Genomic DNA, 22,510 nt, shown 5'->3' on the forward strand with positions numbered 1-22,510 from the left:
CCTTCTTATTAATAAACCTCGGATTTCACACAGGTACTTTATAATTACCGGACTCGATAAAATCACGTGACTGATAAGAAATTCCAGATGTTATTTTACAACCGCGGTATCACAGATAGTAACCAGAAGGGTCTTACCGCTGAGACTATAATTGGATAAAATCATATGACTTTAGTACAGGGCTCTGCAGGCCGTTAATACATGCTAATTAGTCGATGTTATTCCTTTTAAATATTACTTCCATGGTTAGGTCAAACAACTAGCTAGAAATATAATACACTTTCTTGGATAACAGGTACATCGAACATTTGAATCATATCGAACATTTGAATCATTTAAGACGATTAAAAGAAATCGAGAGCGTTAAAAAAGGGGGACGAAAGATACCAGAGGGACAGTCAAGCTCATAAATCGAAAATAAACTGACAACGCCATGGCTAAAAATGAAAAGAACAAACAGACAAACAATAGTATACATGACACAACATAGAAAACATAAGAATAGGCAACACGAACCCCACCAAAAACTAGGTTAATTTTGAGGAAATGAAATAACATATACTAGTAGTCTGATACTGTGACCGTATTGATAAATAAAAACTACTGGTTGTTGAGTCGCAATATATAAGCTTTGTATCTATGATGAGTTGATATTTTTTTTCCAGTATGCCCATATATTTCAATGTGTGACTATAGGAAGTGTCACTCACCTCATGGCCATGAAAACGAATGTGAATATTGTAAATATGAAAATGATCATAAACGTTATGAAAGAGCCTACAAGTACAACAATATAACTAATGCATGTGAAAGTAAGTATTCAATTAAAATTTCACAATGTATTCAAAAACGAAATATTTGATATAGTCCTATAATTAATATGACTTTGCATTTGCTTTTCGTTTTCCTCCGTTTTTAGGCTGATATTTCAATTTTCCTTTTTAATGAATTGCAAAGTCATATTGGATATTGCTATTTGTTTTTTTAAGTTTCCCTCAGAATTTATGGCGGTAAGGAAATGACTCAAGATGTAGGATACCTGAAATGCCAGCAGTTCAAGCAATGATTTAGATGAAACACGAAATGTGCTGAAACAAACGATAGATAAAGGCAACAGTAGTATACCGATGTTCAGAACTCATAAATCGATAGAAAAAAAAAAAATCCGAGTCACGTTCTGTTGCACAGTATTGACTTATATTTCATGACTAACCGCTACCTATGCAAAAAGTTATCACATCAATTAAACATTTTAAAACAATTAGTATATTTTATTAAAATTAAACAAAGTAGCTATCCTTAATACCTTCATACTTTCTTGTTTTACTTTTCGTCCACTTTCTTTCATTTTATGAATCAAATGTAAATATAAAAGAAAACATCATGAGAAGGTTCTGCGATTCATATATATACAATGATTTCCAATTCACTGCTGGGGGTAGGTAGTTGCCTTCCCTTAAAATTAGACACATGTGAATGATAACTCGTTACATACTTTTAAAATGAAAAACTGCTTAGCTCCTCCTAGTCTGAAGTAGCTGATTCACAAAGTATAGTTTTACTTGCACCTGCCTCATGTGAATCAATACATTTTTTTTGTACCTCCTCATTTCATATATATGAGCTTGAAAGAAGTTTTTGTTACCTAGTGCATATAGATAACCGAACGAATACCATTGATGTATGCAAAACAAATAAATATTCTGCATGAATAAATATATATATCCTAGACGAAAAGCTTTTTTTGAAGGGAGATTTCTTTCATAATCTTAATATTAAAATAGGAATGCTTTACTTAATATACCGATAGAAATTTAATGCATTTTTATAATATATAGAGACTTGTTCCTGGAGACCAGACAGTACCAGATGTTTTCCTGGTTATTGTTCGGACGAGTATGCAGAGACTTGTAATTGCACTACAGGTTTTGATAGTCCATTAAGCCACTGTACAACGAGTAAGTAAAAAAGAAACTTTATTAGCACTTGTTATAACAGTGCCAATTATTCAACAAAACTTTATTCAAAATTACTAACATCTACCAATATGACATCAATAATAAAACCTGGGGTGAGGTTGGTGTGAATAAGATCTCGAATCTGTTGGTTTATAATATGTGCCATGAAAATATAGCTAAATATGTTTAACATGTATTTTGCAGTTACACAAGCAATCGATATACTTCATGCCCAAGTGAAATTCAGGGATGCAGAAAATACTACGGTTTCATCTCCAGAAGATGTGAATAGTCCTAGAAACGTTCCAAAGAAATGGACAAATAATATACATTTGAAAACAATGGAATTTTCTCTTGGAGCAATTTACAAAGCATTAGGAGATATACCAAAGTTTGGTGAATACACTGAAACCATAAAGGGCGAAGACAAAACTTTAACACATTTTGTTACCGAATTTAAGTATGGTATTATAACAGGCGAGATGAAAGCTATTCTAATTAGAGGTAAGTGTTTTTGTCTGAAGTAGAATGACTAAAATCAAGACAACAAAGTTTTAGAAAAATAAATAATGATTGTAGAACGCTCAAGTGGAAAGTGGATATCAAAATGTTCTACAATAGTATGCGGTATTGACAAATTTGCTTGGAAGTTTATTGAAAAGTTGTATTTCAAAGTATCGTTTTGATTGCATTCTATATCAATTTGTCGAATCAAGTTTTATTATTCATTTAAGATAGATTGAAACTCTGTCTATGCTATTTAAGGGGGCTCGCGGGTCTAAATCAATTTTTTGTTCTAAAGATAGGATTTCGCTAATTTTTTTTCTATATATAATAGTTATCAAAGGTACCCGGATTATAATTTAGTACGCCAGACGCGCGTTTCGTCTACATAAGACTCACCAGTGACGCTCAAATCAAAATATTTATAAAGCCAAACAAGTACAAAGTTGAAGAGCATTGATGATTCAAAATTCAAAAAAGTTGTGCCAAATACGGCTACGGTAATCTATGCCTGGGATAAGAAAATCCATATCTTATACTTATTGGAAAAATGAAATAAAAATATGGGGTTACCACTCATTTAAGCTCACAATCTGCCTTTGAAAGAAGCATGCATTTTGCTAATGTACTTTGTTCTGTTGAACTAATAGGAGAAAAAAGATAAAATCGAAATAAAAAAAGAACTTAATTACAGAAATCGCTTTAATTTTACAGTAGTTTAGTTTAAGTACAGTTCATTTGAAAAAATAATAAAAAATATTGGTAACCGTTAGAAAAAGTTATTTCAATTTTTATGCCAAAAAATGGCATTCTTTTTTACCAAAGAGAGATATTTTGCAGCATTTACTATGATATAAACATTTTAAAAGTCATCTGGGGCCAAAACGAATTGTTGTTTTTTTTTTTTTTGGTTGGGTTTTTAAACATATCACAAAGAAACAACTAATAGTGTAATAAATAAAATTTGTAACGAAAAAAACAAATGTTTCAGTTTTTGCTGATTTTTTGTACCCTCGAGCCTCCTTAAGTCATTTTTTGTTGTTGAAATCAAACTGTCTTAAATGTTGTCGAATCATTTGTGAAAAAGAAAGGCAGTTGGATCAGACTGGATAAACGGACTGACAGTCGGTCGGTTGGTTGGACGGATGTACCGACGAACGGGCATTCATTTCCATAATTTTATTTTTCCTTTAAGGTTTCCCTCTTTGTCTATTTTGAGATAATGTACGATTTAAACAAGTAGATATTGATCCATAACCTCAAAATTAATGTTACTGCAACAGGAGATGGAATATTCCTAGGTTATCTATTATAAAGAATGACTTGCATCTTGCAGTTTTATAGATTGAGGAAAACCGGTTGATGGCAATCATGAAAGCCCATCAGTTTCTCGTTTAAGTTGTTTTAAATTTATCATTTCGGGACCTTTTATGACTGACTATGCGGTATGGTCTTTGCGTATTGTTGAATGCCGAACAGTGACCTATATTTGTTAATTTCTGTGTCATTTGGTCTCATTTGAAGGGTTGTCTCATTGGCAATCATACACTTCTTCTTTTTTATATGATAGGTATGTCAAGATCTACCAACTCCCTTTAAGTACCTTAACTACCAGATGACCCTTTAATGAGGTATTGTCCTTAAATGACAATTTTTGGCTAATACCTGATTTTTCAGATATTTATAAACTCAACAACTATAATAAAGATTAAGCAACTGGAGTCAACAAAAATAATCAAAAAGACAAGATCAACAAAAATTCCAATTATAGCCTTACATCACGATTCATTACTGATTATTCAACGATCCTGTTCTTATAAAACTCCTACACATAAACAACTTCAACCAAACTTGGAGTGAATGACACTGATCAGAAGACGCATATAGATGATACTGCAATGAAATTACGATTTTTGACAGATTTTCCTTTTTATGCTAATTATCCGAAGTAATTAATTAATAATAGGCACAAACGATGCACAACACAAGAGTAGCACTAATGCTATATAACTGACCATTTGATAACTCTCAAAGGAATAATGGTCATGAAAGACTTTTTTTTAAATTCTTATGTTTTTGACAATAAGTTGAAGAAAATTTTAAACAGATAAATATAAACTGAAAATAGCAAAAAATATCAGTTGTTTTATGATCTATAGAAAACGCCGATGTGGCTAAAACCATGGGGTGATTACTTAAAAAATCAAGGTCTTTAGATGACAATATTCGTGTTTATGATACTGACCTAAAAATATCAAAACTGTAGGCTGTAAAAATGATACAAAAACTCAATTAGGCATAAACTATTTTATGAATTCTTACCAGAGTTCTTGTCTTTAAAACAATTTTGTCTATTTTTTGTAATTTTGCTTATTATCTGGAGAACTCTGATAGAAAAGTGAAAACTGTAAGTTGCCAAAAATAATCTTAAATAATATGAATATTTGAAAGTTGAATTCGAAAGGGATACATTTTTGTCTCCAATGTTAATGACATACAATTAACATTATTATATTATATACAATTACAATTTTTTCTTTTAATGTTAACGAATATTCTTAGTAAAATTGTTAACATGATCGTTCAATTTACAATACACATTAATTTCAGACAAGATCACAGCTGTATCCCTTTTCAATGAAAATTGCAAGGACAACACAAAAAGAATTTCGCCTTTTTCAGTCAACGAAATGTTTTCTTGTGAAAAAACATTGAAATTTGCAGACCAGTTTAGACACAATGATGAGTAAGTATTGTACAAAAAATTATATAATTATCTTTAATATTGTTTTTAAGGCTATATAATTTTGCTCAATTCAGTTATGGTTTGAACATGTCATGATTTGTAGCTTAACAACTAATAACTATTCAGTTGAAACATTGCTTATGTTCATAAATACTGATGCAGCATAGAATGGGAACATAAAAATGCCTATTTATTTTGGGGTTAACGTGTCAAAGATCAAGTTTATTATATAAAATATATTGAAAATGGATTTTAGAAGGGCGTCATACTATGAATCGAGACACTTTTATACAGCATGTATATTGAATTGAAAATAACATCCTTATATATCACATATCAAAAATAAACTTTATATTTAAGTTCTTGAGAAATTTATAGGTTAACTATATCAGTTGAACTTGAAAATGGAGGATATTATGTATATGAGAACAGAGATGACAGACTCGGTTACAAAATAGCTAAGAAGTGGCCTACACACTCGGTAAATCTGAAGGGAATAAAAACAGTTGAATCGTATGCATTTCACTGGGATACAGAGCTACCATACTATCATTGCATCAAATGGTTTTGTGCATCTCTACCTCTCTATGTACCCGATACATCAAAATCTGTGAGTATAATTTTATCATTAATATCCAACTCTTAATAAGTATATAAAAAATAAAATGTTGTTTTGATGAGCCAAAGGGGTTGAAAAATTACACCCGAATCTTGCCAAAATTACAGAAAAAAGTAACAATAGTATATATATTGCTAATACAATAATCCGAAGAATCAGCGATTCAGTTGCATAAAATGTATAACGGTTTGTTTCCATTCTCTAACATTACGTATAATAGTAATAAATTCAATCTGAAAGAATGAAAAAAAATCGGTCAATATTATTTGGCTCTATAAACTAACAGCTTTGACAATTACGTTTCTTCTCTCGTGGATCAGCTGCTTACAATGATTTCTTTTTAATAATAAACTATCACAAGATGTGTATGACTCAATCCATGAAGTAATAGAGAAGTATATTGCCATCTGCTGTATTTGATCGTTCAATCACGTTACCGACTGCAACTATATACGTCTTTGTCCAATTCATCGTTGTTATTTAATAACGATGAATGGACCAGGAGGTATATTTAAATTCAACTTATAACATATCTTTCTGATATTGTCCATTGTAAATTTCAAAATATTTGGAAACTAAGGTTCCAGCTCCCTCTGTCAAAGTTAAATTTATATACCTTATATTAATTTGGCTTTTTTTAAATCCCTTTTGTTTATATAGCTGTTCAAATAAAATGTCTCCGGATGCATACAATCTTATAAACAGTAGTTTGCTCTATTTAAAAAAAAACCATCTACCTTGTGAAAGTATCATTTTAAAGTTCTTCGGGCATATTTGTGTCACAATTTTAGAAAATTAGCGTCAATAGTAAACATTAAAATGCAAAGGTCAGCCAAAATCAATCATTTTCATTGACTATTGCAGCGTTTTATTGATATTCATTGGTACGATTGGTCAGATGATCTTTCTGGAGTGGATTACTACGAAATTGAATTATTTGAATTGGAAACAGCAAAACATGACTCTGAAGGAATTGAAATAAAAGAAAATGTGGCACCAATCCAGCATATAAAAGGCATTACAAATCTATCGGTATGACTTAAGAAAAATTTATATATGATTCATTGTAAAAATTCAATTTGCTTTGATTACACCGCTGGTCTTGCTTTTCTATGTTTCCTACGTTTCCATGTTTCATATTGATGTGATATTTTCGACTGTTAATCGATTTTAACATGCCATGTTGTACATTTAACTATGAATAATTAAATGCATGAATTATGTGATCGAAAGTTTTTGCTCTGGCTTCTTTTAAAATATGAAAGGATACAGACTTCTAGACTTGGCATTATATTCAAGTTGGTTGTGCCAGGTATTTTCATTCAAGTTAAGATTTCAAAAGATGAAATTTAGGGAAAAAATTAATGTTGATTATAGGAATGCATGCCACAGCACCATAACAAGGGGTCGAATTTAGACTTTTTTGTGTACTGGCCAACCGGACCAGTGGACTGAAAATATACTGGTCCGGCTGCAAATCTACTGGTTCTGCAAAAATTACGTTAATTTGGCAAACACTTATTTATATAAGTGATAGACATTTTTCTTGGACAATGCTTTCTTTTACATATGTTAGACAAGAAAGTGCTTTCCTCTCCTCTATTCTCGTAGATTTTTTTGTGCTGTTCTGATTGTTCATTAGCAAGTACAGATTGAGAATCTAACTTAAAAAAATACATTTCTGATCTATGTCTGTCACTGCAATGTTATACAAGTCATTACATTTTTTTTTGTCCGGCGGTTTAAATCCTTTAAAAAATTTTCACATTTTTTGTTGTTATGATGGACGCTCACTCGAGATATTAATTAACTTGATCAATTGTAATACTTAGTACCCCCAGTACCGTGGAATTGAAAGACTGCATTTTTTACCATACAGTTTATCCCTATTTATTGAAGACTAGATTTCGCAAGTAATTTTGTTTTGTAAGCAAACCGAGATTACGATTATATATCCGACGCAAATTCTACTGGTCTCGGACCACCGGAACAGCGCCAATTTCGACCCCTGAGTGAAAACCATTAATCAGTTTCAAAGTATACTGCATCCTAGTATTTCAATCATGCAGGTTTTTAACTTAAAGAATCAAGTTTAAGGCAAAACATAACAAACAAACAATTAATGTAGAAATAACGGCCACAGTTCACTTTTAATGATGATATCTGACATGATAACAGAATGCCGATATGATTGATTTAACTGACAAGTTTGTGCACCATTGGTAGCAATGGATGTTCAAGTTCCTCAAGGTTAAATACTAAGGAGAACGACGGCCATGATCTCCAAATACGTCGGGTCTCATTCGTATCACCCCTGGTTTCAGGGGAGTAAAGATTAACAATTTCTATATCATAAAACAGTTAAGCTCGAAGTGGTACAAGTTTAGAACCGGCCACTCATGGTTTATGCGAGAGATGATATTAACACAACTTCATGCAGTACTACAGGGAAGTAAAAACCTAATATGAATCGACGTACAATTACAGGAAACGATCATAACCCCTAAATCCTACCAGATCCCGACATACGTTTTTTACTGTGACGAATGATTTCATTACAATATAATGAACAATTGGAATCAAGTAATCAAGATAAATGCTGATCTTTAACAAAGGAAAATCAAAAGTTAAATGCATTCCGGGCTAACGATCGTGAACTAATAGCACGTATTGATAGTTTCATTTTAACACTGCTGGTATATGCATATTTTGATAAAAGTAATAGCTATTCATGAAAATTAGCTTTAACTTATATAGTTCTCGAAAGTAAGATTCAGCAAGCTAATCAATCGGCTTGTTTGTCTCCTCTATTTTGTCCAATAACGTTATAGATCCGGCCTGTATTGGTCAACCTGAAAAAATAAATAAAACGGCAGTAGACAAAAGAAATTGTTATTAGATGGTAGATTGCAAGGGGAGGTGGGCAGGTTTTTGAAACTTTTACATATTTACAAGAGTGGCTAGTTCAATGTAATGCTGAAGAGACACGCCACGTTGATTAGTGGGAAACGAGATACGTAATAGAACGCATTTTGAGAGCCAAACAAATTTTACTATTGTACATGTAAGATATGGCAACACAATCACGATCGTTATTTGAAAACTAAAACATTTTTAGAAGTTTTCATGTTTTTTCTCTCGATTATCTTGGTTTTCAAATTTGTTATGTAACGTTGAAGGAATAAAGTTAACAAAAACACAACATGTACTTTAACGTGCAAAAAGGATAATCGCCATTCTGTTTAAATATATTCCTGTTTTCGAAAAAAATTAAAAGCATATTTCTGTTAGCATATTCACAGATACAACCACACAACGTTAGTTTTCTCGTTTGAATTGCTTAACATTGTCATTTCGGGGCTTTCTATAGCTGACTATGCGGTATGGGCTTTGTGCATTATTGAAGACCGTACGGTGACCTATCATACCACATCTTCTTTTTTTTATATTATATCGCAAGTTAGCTTCTTTACTGCTAATACTACACATATTTTAGCAATACTTCCGAATTTATGTACGAAATAAAAATCCAATAAAACACTTTTGGATTTATATGTCATAAAACTTACCTTCTCGACTCGAAAAAATCCAGATTTAAACAAATGTATGATATACAACGTGACATGGACAATACTATGCTGTTAGGGATATAATTGAAATTGTTGTTGATCTCTTATTTAGGACTGGTAATCAGTATCACGCATATATATTATATCAAACAATCCCTTTGGATGAAATCATTTATTTTTTATGTTTTCACAGACCACAGTAGAAGTGACAAACACAGGAATTTATGCCGTCCATTTAATTTGCTTTGACATTGCTGGAAATCATAAGACTGCAAGAGCTTTTTTTTTGTATGACAACAACGATATAATCGATCTAGGTAAAGGACAAATAGAAGTAAAAAATACACAACATTACCTTGAAAGAAGATGGATAACTGATTCCAGTGCTCTTATAGAAGTGGAATGGAAGGACAGATTTATAAAAACTGATCATGTAAAACACAATTGGCTTGCGGCAGTTCAACCGCTTTCAAATATTGAGTCGACATACGATGACAGAAGTGGTAAACGCACCGCGAAAAGTGTGGAGCATGTGAAAGGTAATACCGCACATAAGTTTATTTTTGAAGCTAAAATACAGATTATTATGAAACAGTAGATACTGTAAACCAACTTATTTTCGCGGATACTTTATTTCGCGTTTAGCCCTTTCTATTCAATTTCGCGATTCTCAAATTTACTTCATGTAGTTAAGTAAGAAATAATCATAGTTTTACATATTTGCGACGATTTATATTCGCGATATTTTTCTACTAACAAAAGTCGCGAAAATAAATCGCTCGCGAAATTAAGTTGGTTTACAGTAATCAAAATCGATCAATATGTTTTTACAGCTAGGAACGCAACTTGAAACGTTTGAACAAAAAATAAAAGTAGGTGAATAAAATGTTGGTTAATATTTAGAAGACGGATTAAGAAATTAAAAAAAAATATTAGCACAATTATAGATATACTCCTGTAGAAGACATACACGATATACCTTTATGCAATCGATTAAAACAATGCATTTGTGCCGAATATCATTTTACTAAATTTGTATTCCATTGAATTAGACATAAAGAATAAAAACAATTGAAAAGTAAATGTCATTTAAAAACAGCATAATACATTTATCTTTGCAATAGGTATTGTAAGGTTTGAAATTGTCCATGATGTTTATGGAACCAAGCTCAAATCAATTTCGACGTTTGCTCAAGTATCAAATGTGTATGCAGAATTTGATGCTCGAAATGTAATTTGGGATGACGGGGACCAACTCATTTCAACAATTAGAGCATTTGATATTCTTGAAAACTACAGAGATGAGACGATTATCACTTACAAAGATTCAACGCCACCAGTTATTTCGAATTTATGGCTAACGAAAGGTGATCGAGTCAACACTGCCGTTCACAGTTTGAAAGAATTGAATGAAATGACGTAAGAAACGAAAAAAGCTAACGTTTAGATGTAATATATACTTCGATATTATCTGACAATAGTTACAGAAAACCCTTTATCAGTATTGAAATTAGTCCAAGAAATTTGATCATGTTGGTTGGATTAAATGGTCATCAGATAGTCTTTTAATCACTATAATGGTGGGGTTCGTGTTGCTTAGTCTTTAGTTTTCTATGCTGTGTCTTGTCATGCTATCATTTGTCTGTTTGTTTTTTTTTCATTTTAAGCCATGACGTTGTCACTTTATTTTCGATCTATGAATTTGACTTTCCCTCTGGTATCTTTGGCTCTCTTTTTAATTATATGTTGCCATGTAGAGGTAAGTGAAGAAAGCTTTCTAAAAGATGACCAAAAATACGAAAAATTACTCATTAAAGTGGGTCAATTGACAACTTTGGTCATATTAACTTATTTGCAGATTGCATTTTGCTGGACATCATTGCTGTTTACAGTTTAGATATATCTATAATAATATTAAAGATTGTTTCTAAAAACTGCAATATTTCCTTAATTATCCAATTTAGGACAGCAACCCAACAACTGGTAGTCTCATTCTTCCAAAATTTGAGGACATTTAGAAATTAACCTGATGAGCATTTTTACCCGATGTAAGATTTGCTTCTATTTATCCCTACATTCTAGTTTTTGGACTAGTTGAGCTAAAGATGGAAGGCCCATATAAAATGAAAAAATCAAACGCTATCAATCAATGGAACAAGTAAAAAACATTTGCCATGTTCCTGACTTAGTAAATGATTTTCTGGGTTAAAGTAACTACGTAGCTTGCTCTCGACAATAAAACCACAAAACATATATTGAATTTTTAGCATTTGAGCGAACACTATAGATAAATACATAAGATAATAGTTGTTCTTTCTGCCTGTTATAATTCTTATTAAATACCATGAATAAATATTAATTTGTACTACAGACACACGTGCTGAGACAACAAAAGACTCACCTATGACGGTCGAATTGAAAAAGTTTCAAAAGATTAATAATAGTAAGGAAATGAAATGCATTAAACACCCACAATCCCGAAAGGTTTCGCCAAATACGGTCTGTTCGTGGTGTAGAAAAACCTGTTTTTCGAAAACAAAATAACGTTTCTGAACAGTTGATTTTAGTTATGACCATTTTAATAACCATTCAATTGAAAACATAAGTTGTTGACTACTGGGCTGGTGATACCCTGGAGAGAAACCTCAACCAGTAGTGGCATAAACAAAGTGGTAATATATAAACTCAACACAGATACTGGGATTGAATATGGACGCGCATTTCGTGTACAAAAGACTCATTACATGTTAAAAAGGCTTAAACAAGTACGAAACAGAAGATTATAAGTGTTTCAATTAGATCAGTTAGACAGGCACATTTATCAAAAATATATAAAATAATTATTATTCATATTTGTTATAATTACATTTCATAACGTATTTTATGCTGTGTATAAGAAAGCTATGTTTTCAAGTAAAATTATACACAGTAATATAGAAATATAGCAATCTGTCAAAACCGTTTTCAATTTCAAACTGTCTACATAAACAATAGCCAAACTGACTTAAGTACATTGGCCAATGTTTTATTCTATCTGTCTTTCAGAATTGAATGGGATGTCTATGATTATCATAGTGGAATAAGTCATCTAAAATGGAGGTTGTATAGTAACTACAGTGGTACTGTTATCATTCATGGAGAAATAGACTTACCAGGCCAAGGCAAAACACAGGTGCTAATACCAATATCTTATATACGGTTACTAAATCTTGAATAAACAAACATTAAATTAATCTCTAATTTTGTAAATATACATATAATAATTATTGTAGGGAGGTGGTCTTAAACCGTTCGTTGAGGTATGCAAAACCTGTATATTTGCCTTCAAATTAAATTATGATTATATATAAAAAAAATGTACACATTGCACTGGTTGTACGACGATTTAATTTAATGGAGATTTCTAACATCATATATTTTCAAAAATTAGTTAAAATCAGTTCTGCTATTTGTCTAAATAGTTGTAAATGTAATCAGAGACATGCATGGAAATGACGACTCTAAGATGTAATACCCATACATGTAAGACAAGTATCAAATTCTAAAAGAAAAAAATAAATAGAAACATAAAAATTTTCTTTTTTAAAAGACTATTACAGAATGTGAGGAGAAATACAACACCAGTAGAGGACCGGCTTGTTACTGTACCAAACATACTGGTTGTTACCACAAACACTTCTTTCTCAAGCCACATATAGTAGTAGGAGAAGGCAATGGGATAGTCCATAATAGATCAATGGGAGAACATGATTCTGATTATTTTATTGATGTCAATGTGACAAATATGGCAACTTTGGTTTCACTGAAGACTATCAAAGTAGGTACCGTGTGAGATGTTTTTTTTTTTTTATTAATCTTTCACTATCGAAACGGATGGTATACTGATGACCCTGTCAATTCGTAACTTATGTTTAATTTTGTAATCAAGCTGACCAGTACTAATAGTACGGTGACAAGAAGGGTAAATTAAAAAAAATATGAATTGAAATACTTTACGTCTGAAGTTGGTCATACTCTGAAGATTATATAGTGTTATTCAAAAAATAGACCTCGGACTTTTAAAACTCACATTCGCTGAACAGTTTGGACGTTCTTTTTTCTCTAAAATTCTGTATGCTGAATAATAATAGAATATATTATTTTAGGAATCACGACCTTGCGATGTTGTTTCAATTTAGCTTGCGACATTAACACCAAATAGCATAAATGTCTTATAATTTCGTTTCAATAAAATTAGATCTATAGGAGTAATAAGTTATTCAAAGTGATTGAAGGGGCCAAATTTCTTTTAGAAAATTTGAGAAACAGCCTTTGATGGTAAGATTTAAAAAACAAATGATATATTGATTTTTTGAAATGTTATTTTTGTAAAAGAAAATGATAAAATTTGAGAAACAAGTTTGATGCTAAATTTCAAGGAAAATTTATACAAAGGTCACATTTGCTATTCAAAATGACGCCTTATTAAAAGTATGGATTGCCAAAAATACATACATGTGGAGGTATGTATTTTACATAACTTATATTTATCGAGAAAGCATCAATTGATTATCCGTGAATATGAATTGATTTTTGTGCACCAGTATTTTTGTCTCACACAAGAATGTGCAAGCAAGGCCTGTGATGACATGTCAGTTTTTTGTTGTTGACAGAACTAAGGCGTTATGAAATTTTGTTTTTATAAATCTCGAACTTTCTATTTATAACATATATGAGTTATTTTAGATAACTGTTGATATAACCCCTCCAGAGGTTGGACATGTAAACGATGGGGTGTTTGGTAGTCCAGAAGTTGATTTCCAACAGGACTTGCGGCTTGATGCTCACTGGGAAGGATTCTTTGATCGTGAAAGTGGTGTTGCATTTTATCAGTATGAATTTTCAGATGTCTGTCTTACTGTAGAACATTTTCAACAAAAATCTTTGGTTCGTAAAATATACGAATAAAAATAAAATTAATTTAAGAAACTTTGAACCAGATTTTTGTCTTAAAAAAAGATTAAAATTTTGATAGAAACTGTTAAGCAGCGCATGGAAGTTACATTTCGTCAATTTAAGTCAAATTGATATGTTGTATGTCATTTCTAGGATAAGGAACTCAACATGAAAATTGTTCCAAAATAGTCAATAGACAATACGAAATCTCCTCAGTACTTTGAAGATGTACAGCTCCTATGAGAGACGACAAAGTAAATCGTCTACCTCGACACGTTAGGAATAACAGATAAAGGTGAAAATCTGAGATAAAACCGATATTTAGAACTGATAAAAAATATAAAGAAACAGTAACAATTACTCATATGATTTTTTACTGTGGATAGACAATTTATACTTATTGACTGGGTATGAGTTGAAAAGTAAATTTATTGTACCCAATGTGCAACCAACTATTGCCCTGAGGCATAGCCGATGTCAATAGTTGTATCCCACGGGAACATACACTTACTTTAACACGAATATCCAGTTAGTAAGTGTTTTATTATACCGAAAGAGACAAGACAATACATATCGGGGTCTAGTTATACACTTTCGTACAGCAGAAACACAACCATACTTTTTCACGTTTAATATTCTGAATGCTTAGACTATGTCCAACACGACATTAATCTATATACAATAGATATAATTCGACGTTGTATTCTCAACATTGTACAGTCCCGTAGCTGTATTTGAGGTTCTTCAAAATATATTGACGCTTGTAGTCAAATAATTTCACCAAGGTCCAATTTCCAACTATTGACAGGTCGAATAGTTCAACGCTTTCAATTTGAAAAATAGACAACACATTGTGTACTTACTTTATATAGAAAAATGATAAATAAATTATAAGGTATAATAAATTGACAAATTGCTGTCATTTTTATTAGAATTAAAAGTTCTGTGCATCTGTCGACGGTGCTAATTGCTATAGAGTTGAAAAAAATACTGATATGACTGGTACAGATATATAACAAATTCTTACACGTTTTATATTATATCCGCTTTGAATTTGTATTATAGATGAACGATACAGTTAATACATTTGCAATGTATGATGCACCAAGTTCTGGGACTTACTACGTCACAGTGGTTGCATACAATAAAGCCTTTCATATGTCTAAACCAGTTTGCTCTGATGGTGTAACCATTACAACCACAATTCCTTCAGTTAAAAATGTGATTATAATGAATGCAAGGACAAAACCGCGTTTGGTTAAAGAAACTGATGACCATGAGTGGTATATAGATAAAAACCTTAACCGGCATCATTTGGTTAACAGCACAAGCAAATGCAAGTATGTGTTTATATATTTAATTTCAATTTATCTTTAATTATTTAACAGATTGCTGTATAAATTATTACAAAATAAATATGTATGTGTAAGGTAATGCTTTTTCTCAAACTGTTATTTTAAGTTTTACCCTAAATTATCTTGATCTGAAATAACATTATTTGTTTATTAATTAAGGTAGCTTCCAGTAAAAGGCCATTTATCTTTGTTTGTTCTTCGTGACAATCTGATAAACAATTTTAGTTGGAGGACTAGGTTATCCTAGTTTGTTTCATGCTATGTCGTTTCGCAAACTATGCACTCAGAAAGGTGTTAAATCTTGCCATATCCTTAGGAATGTGTATGTATATATAAAATCCAGTTATGCATTAAGTGTTGGTTTTTCTCTTTTGAATTGTTGAACATTTTAGACTTATACGATATTAGTTTGTTTCATCATCGAAGGTCTTCGGTGACCTGTGATTGTTCTCATCATTGTTTTATTGTTTTCAATTGATATGGATATCTTTTTTGTGTGGAAAAATTATCAAATTTACCTATCGAATGCAATTCATGTTATTGAATTTAAGAAAATTACTGTTAGTGCTGAAGACTTCTTGTCTTTTTGACACTCATTTTGACAGGTTAATCTAAAAGAACGATTGTATGTATATATTTAAAAAAAAAAATCAAAATGTATGTAATAAAAGTAAAAAATCGTCCTCAGAGCTAACGACGCTTCAGGCGGAATATATTCATGATGATAATAATAGCCAGTCAATGTCGTTCAAAACTTCCAGCATCATGAATATGTTGCTTCTGAAGCTTTCATTTGAAACCACTGGGTTGGTACCTTTGCAGGTGGACCATTAGTCATATAGGGAATCATCAGTTCAGAAGTATTCGCATGATTTATAATATATTTTTGAAATAAAAATTCGGCGTTGAAAAACGGGTTTAGGGTTTTACACTCTCTTTCAAAGTTGAATTTAGATTGGTTTAGTTTTTCATTTGGACCACTTTCAAATAAACACCTTTTCAAAGTTTTTGTTTAACGCCTGATGAATTTAAACAAAAAGAAGAACTTCGGACACCACAATTTCATGAAGTGAAATAGATAATGGAAATGGGGAATATGTCAAAGAGATAACAACCCGACCGAACAGCAGACAACCGCCAAAGGCCACCAATGAGTATTCAACGCAGAGAGAAAATTCCGCATGCAGATTCGTAAGCATTGAAACCAAAGTATAGCCAATCTCCCGGAATTCGTTTAACTTAACATTATTGAGTTTTAAAAACCACTCTACTTTCTCTTAAAGTTAATTATAGAAAAAAAAAAACATTTTATCGCTGCTTGTTGCTGAAGGGGACAATATTGCTAATTTTCAAGTTTTTGCAAAATTTTGCATCGAAGGACATGATTTACAAAAATTAATAAGTTTGTATTCGAAGGACACTTTAATGCTTTTCATTCTACATAATTTTAGTTTTGGTCAACCATGTCCTTCTAAAATCTATTTTGTAAAAAAAACCCTTCAATATTTAAAAAAATTGTGAAAATGCCAAATTTGAGTAATCTGTAGACACAGGTATAAACACTGAAATTGCAAATAAATTAAAAAGAAAATATATAAATCTCATCAATTTGTACGTCAAACGTTCCTGGATGTCCATATAAGACTAAAAAGTGGTTCTCAAATCGGAAAGCCAAATCAGTTACATTTTGTCTGTTGATCCTTTTCGTTTTCGCAATGGCGATGTCACTTTTTTCTGACATGAGTTGAAATGCCCCTTTGGTATTTGACGCCTCTCTTTTAGAAAACTGAAGAATATTACAAAACAAACAATAATTAAAAAAATACGATATGTCTTATTATTGAAAACTAAGAGTACTCCCCTCCCCTCCCGCTTTAAAAAAGCTGGATTTTGTGATTTAACTCTGTCAGTCCATCTATCCGTCAATCCATCAATAAGTCCGTCTGTCGCATTTTTGTCAGGAACTACAATACAAGGATTTCTGAAATTTAGTTTCAGGGTTTATATAAGTCAGCTATACCGTGTGGTGCGTTTTCAGATAATCAATCGACAACTTCCTGTTTACCGAATACTTGTATGATTTTACACTTGATAGCCAAGTTGAAAATTTTCGTAACAATTTTCTCAGGAAATACTTGTTTGTCTTTCATTTCATAAACTATAATTTTAAAGAACCTGACTTGTGTTTACTGATATAAGTTTAGTCGCTTGGTTAGGCCTTATTTTATAGCTAGCTTAACTATAAAAAAGAAGATGTGGTATAATTGTCAATGAGACAACTCTCCACAAGAGACCAAATTAACACAGACATTAACTGTCCACTTGTATGACAGTTGTTCATGTTTGACAAAAATGATTGAGCAACATAAACAAATATACATGTAACTTGTTTCTTGGACAACAATGTGAAATTAGAAGTCAAAGCTGAGTAAAGACTCATTGCAAAAATACAACACAACTGGCTAAAAAATCATATAAACAGACCAAAAAAAACTTACCAAGACGCCAATAAAGTGTGTGTAGTTGATAGTGCATACAGTAAAATAAAGTATAATGTCGTACAAGTATACACTTCCCGATGAGGTAAAAGTAAAAACAAAATATGAATTCAACAAATGAAAACAACAAATAAATATACATAATGGTTTACTTTTATAAATTGTTACTTGGATTGAGAGTTGTCCCATTGGCAGTCGTACAACATCTTCCTATATCTATTTATTTTTATTTATTTTCATTAAAGATTTTCAGATCCGCTGACCGAAAATATTGAAGTATTCCCTATCTCTCAATCACCAGTTTTAGCTGACAACGTTTGCATGAATACCAACTCGTATTCTACCTTAGTTACTAGAGTTATTCCTAAAATACACATGGTATGTATTTTGCTTTTATAGTTTTCCATTATAATTTCTAACACGAAATGTATAACTATGTAGATAACGAATAATTGCATTCAGGTCAAGAAGGATTCAGACAAATTGGATCAATGATATACACTGGCTCGTCAACAGTGTTATGAACTTTAAAGTTACATTTGAGCATTACCTGTTAAAAGTCTTTGCGAACAGTGATTACTATTCTTTTTCATACATTTAATGTTAAAAGTCAACTCATTCAGTGTTGCAAATGAAGTTTCTTTTTAAAGACTTAAATATATTCAATTTTTCATAGAATTACCGATGGAAATAATGACATCGTTATGTTTCAGTTGAACATAACATGGGAACCTGTTGATGATGCCTCGCTTATTGATGATTATGAAGTTGGATTTTCGACAGTGTCGGGGAGCACTGCGCCTGAATTAATGACATTCCAGTCGTCTAAGCATCATACACACATCTTAATAAATCACTTCGGAGTACCAGAAGGGATGTTGTTCTTTATTATTATAAAGTCTATTAGCAAATCTAATGTAAAAGGTTTTCAGGTGAGTCAATTAACTAAAAATGAACACCATTATTTTCTAAATATGTTCGTCCAAAAAAAAATCACCAACAACAATATGTTAACATCTTTGAAATACAATGATAGAATATGTTATCTGTATAGTTTCTTTAATTCAAATAAACAGAAGTCAAAGTAAGTAAATATTCATCTTTTCAATTGGGACAGCAAATACATCAATAAAAATCCATGCAGAAGCTTATGAAAGTCTTTTAAATAATGATTAAATAAATTATTTTTTATTATTTCATAGGAGCTGTGCTCACTCTCTTTTTGTTGACATTTTTTTTTGTGGTATCTGTTTGTACTCTTATGTAAGACACTATTTCTACCCATAAACTATATACTCTCTTTTAGAAGTATCAATCTTTCATTATTATCATCATTTCAGACAAACTTAAAACACGTAAGTTTGACTGTTTTGTTCATGTCCTGCGTATGCAGACTATATTTGCAACGCGACTTTAAGAAAACTATGTCTATCAATTACGATTTTCCTTTTACAGAGCGTCGGTCCGTTCATACTTGACACAACACCTCCTCAGTTTGTTGGATCATATATTGATTTGTACCTTTCTGGAAATTACCTTGTGGCAAATTGGTCTGCTGCGAGTTTCATTGATAGCGATAGCCCTTTTTCGCTGGACTATGAATATGCTATAGGTAAATGTAATTAAAGAATATTCGATATTGCAAACGGACTGCCTTTAAAACTTACTCAGACCAAAAGTTTGGAAAGTCAAGTAAAAAAGATTTTCTTACATCAGGAACTGTACCGCCAATTCTTTCTACAGAAGGAATTATAGTATTACTAGCACAACTACACAGTTTGTAGACATAGAAATTACACTGTGCAGTAAACTCTCGTTGATTCAAAATTTCGGATGAAAGTATATCGTTGCAATAAAACCCAAATCAAGTGATAGCTACGGATTGGATGTATAACTAACGATACCAAAAATGTTGTAGTAGTAAAAGTCCATATTATTTATACCATTAACCACCTTACCTCCATAATAAAGATGAACAGATAGTTGGTCGGTATTTTTTCTATTTATCAAATAGCGGAGTTTGGTTATGTACAACCTGTTTTAAAGGGAAATTCCGCGATTTTTTACTTATCATCTAATTATGTTCATCTTAACATAAAAAACACATTTGCAAAGTTTTAAATTTATATTCCTTCTAATAACGGAGAAAATCAAGTATTTGTAACTTTTTTGTTTGAATTCTCGAGTGGGTCGTGACGTATTAGCCCGATTTATTGAATTCTGGGAAAAAATAAAATCTGTTTAACTCTTATAGCTTATCGACAATATACGTAATTAAAAGCGCACAGCTGACGAATGGTCGAAGTTATGAACCACAATATAAGAATGAACGAAAATGAATATGCATATACCGTTTTGTATTGATTGAATTAAACTCCTATAAAATTATCTCTAGTAAATGTTTTTGAATAAATTTAATTAATTATTGTTGAGATTTTTTTCATAAAATATTTATTGAACATTTTTACTGATATTGAACTGAAAATATTTCAGTTCTATTTACCGTTATTGTTTTGATAATCATTTCAATGCAACTAATGTGTGAGCAGAGTGTGTATATTATTTTGTAAAGGTCACTGTATATTTCTCGGCTTGAGGTCAATTCGTTTACCTTGTAGCTATTTAGCCGCAGGTGTGAGTTCAAGCGTACACAGGTATAAATGTTGTTATTTGGAAAGGATAAACAGAAAGGATTAGAAAGAGTATGCTGTCACGATGTTAATACACTAAGATTTAATACACGATGAGAATAAAGATACAATAATTAAATTGTGTAAATTAATTGAAAATAAAATTCAGATTCGTAATTCCGAAAGTGTATAAAAATAAAAGGAAACAATTTTTGATTACTTTCTTAGCGGCAATTGGCGTAAAGATTCAAATATGAAGCAAAAAATAGTAGTTTTAATCTTTTATAAAAACTAAATGCAATATTACCCAATTTGATATACCATTGTACATCTGTTTGATATCATTGACTTTACCGGAATTTCTTAACTTGTATTCAAATCTGGCTGTGTTTAAATGCTAATAAAACTATTGCAATTTTAAAGTTTTTAATTGACAAAAAAATACAACATACAACATGCATGATTTTTTTTTAGTTTCTTTTTAACATTTTATTCTTACATAATTAAATTCATTTGACAATCATTTACACGAACTTTTTGTGAAAAGAATATCAATTATCTAAGCTAAGGCATTATTTCTTTTGAGGATTTTTGAGGATTTTTTTTAAAATTCTATGATAATATTTGTGCAATGTTGAACATTATAGCCGTCATTAATCCAAATAAGTAATACAGTAGTTGTAATAAAAGTTATATTTTAGTCATGCATAACTGATATTGACGAATTTAGAATAGTTCGTCCATACATCGTTGTTCTTGAAACAATCATTATTAGTATACATGTAAGTTTCCTGACGTATAAGAGCCATTGAGGATGAGCTCCAGAGAAATCAGACTAGTGGCGTTTCGTTCGTTTGTTTGTTGGGAAAGGAGAGGAAATGCAACCGCTTGTACAGATAAACGACAGAATTACCATACAAGCATTTATAGTCAACACAATCAGAAAGAGTTCCCTTCGTTAGACGGGGAATATGAAGGCTTCCAAGAATGAACAAGTGACATGTCTAACTCTGAACAGTTAGAAAACAGACTATCGACATCGACCGCTTGTTCTTAATATTTGAAACTGTATGCATATATATACGTATACGTTTATGATATATATAGTGATGAGTTCTTGCGTCTGACAAAAACTAAATTCCTTCATGGTTATATCTTGCCATACGTTTATATTGGTTTGTAAGGTGATTACTCACAATCGTTATTTGAAAATCCTGTTTGTGAGATGTAGATTCATTTCAATACAGAAATTTCGTCTATATATTTCACAAGTGTATAACACGGAGAAGCTCTGAAGGTCCATTACTCCCATTTTGTTTGGGTGTGAACCATCGACGTTTACAGCAATATCACAGAATAAGATGATGATGGTAGAAAGAACTATGGGCGTCATGTGGCAAATATTACATGCATATCGGACAATGAGTTGTCAATCTGTATGAAAAGATTTCCAATACAACCATATTATTGAGAAGGAATGTTTACATGCTATACTCTCGTACTAGTATTACAGGGTTCTTGTGGCGTTCACCTTAGACACACATCTTTTTAACGATGTTTAAAAAAAAGACAGAACCAATTTAATGTCATATTTCCCTATTTTTTAAATATAACTAAAAGTCTTTTATCTGACAAGAATACCCCTATTTAGCGAACAAGTAATTTATTCTTTTTTCTGTTATTGAATACCAAGAAA

At 31.4% G+C, this 22,510-nt stretch overlaps 1 protein-coding gene across 1 annotated transcript in view; it reads left to right on the plus strand.

The window, feature by feature from the left end:
* Positions 1-682: 682 nt before the first annotated feature.
* The window catches only part of LOC143057491 (uncharacterized), a 61,938-nt gene continuing 40,110 nt past the window's right edge, over positions 683-22,510 (plus strand). Inside the window, exons 1-9 of the mRNA XM_076230799.1 lie at positions 683-812; positions 1,839-1,958; positions 6,726-6,859; positions 9,590-9,935; positions 10,521-10,815; positions 12,442-12,568; positions 12,986-13,213; positions 14,122-14,283; positions 15,397-15,543. Coding sequence (XP_076086914.1) covers positions 683-812; positions 1,839-1,958; positions 6,726-6,859; positions 9,590-9,935; positions 10,521-10,815; positions 12,442-12,568; positions 12,986-13,213; positions 14,122-14,283; positions 15,397-15,543 — 1,689 coding nt within the window. The remainder of the gene's footprint in view (positions 813-1,838; positions 1,959-6,725; positions 6,860-9,589; positions 9,936-10,520; positions 10,816-12,441; positions 12,569-12,985; positions 13,214-14,121; positions 14,284-15,396; positions 15,544-22,510) is intronic.

Source organism: Mytilus galloprovincialis, chromosome 13, assembly GCF_965363235.1.
Source record: "Mytilus galloprovincialis chromosome 13, xbMytGall1.hap1.1, whole genome shotgun sequence".
Classification (NCBI taxonomy): Eukaryota; Metazoa; Mollusca; class Bivalvia; order Mytilida; family Mytilidae; genus Mytilus; species Mytilus galloprovincialis.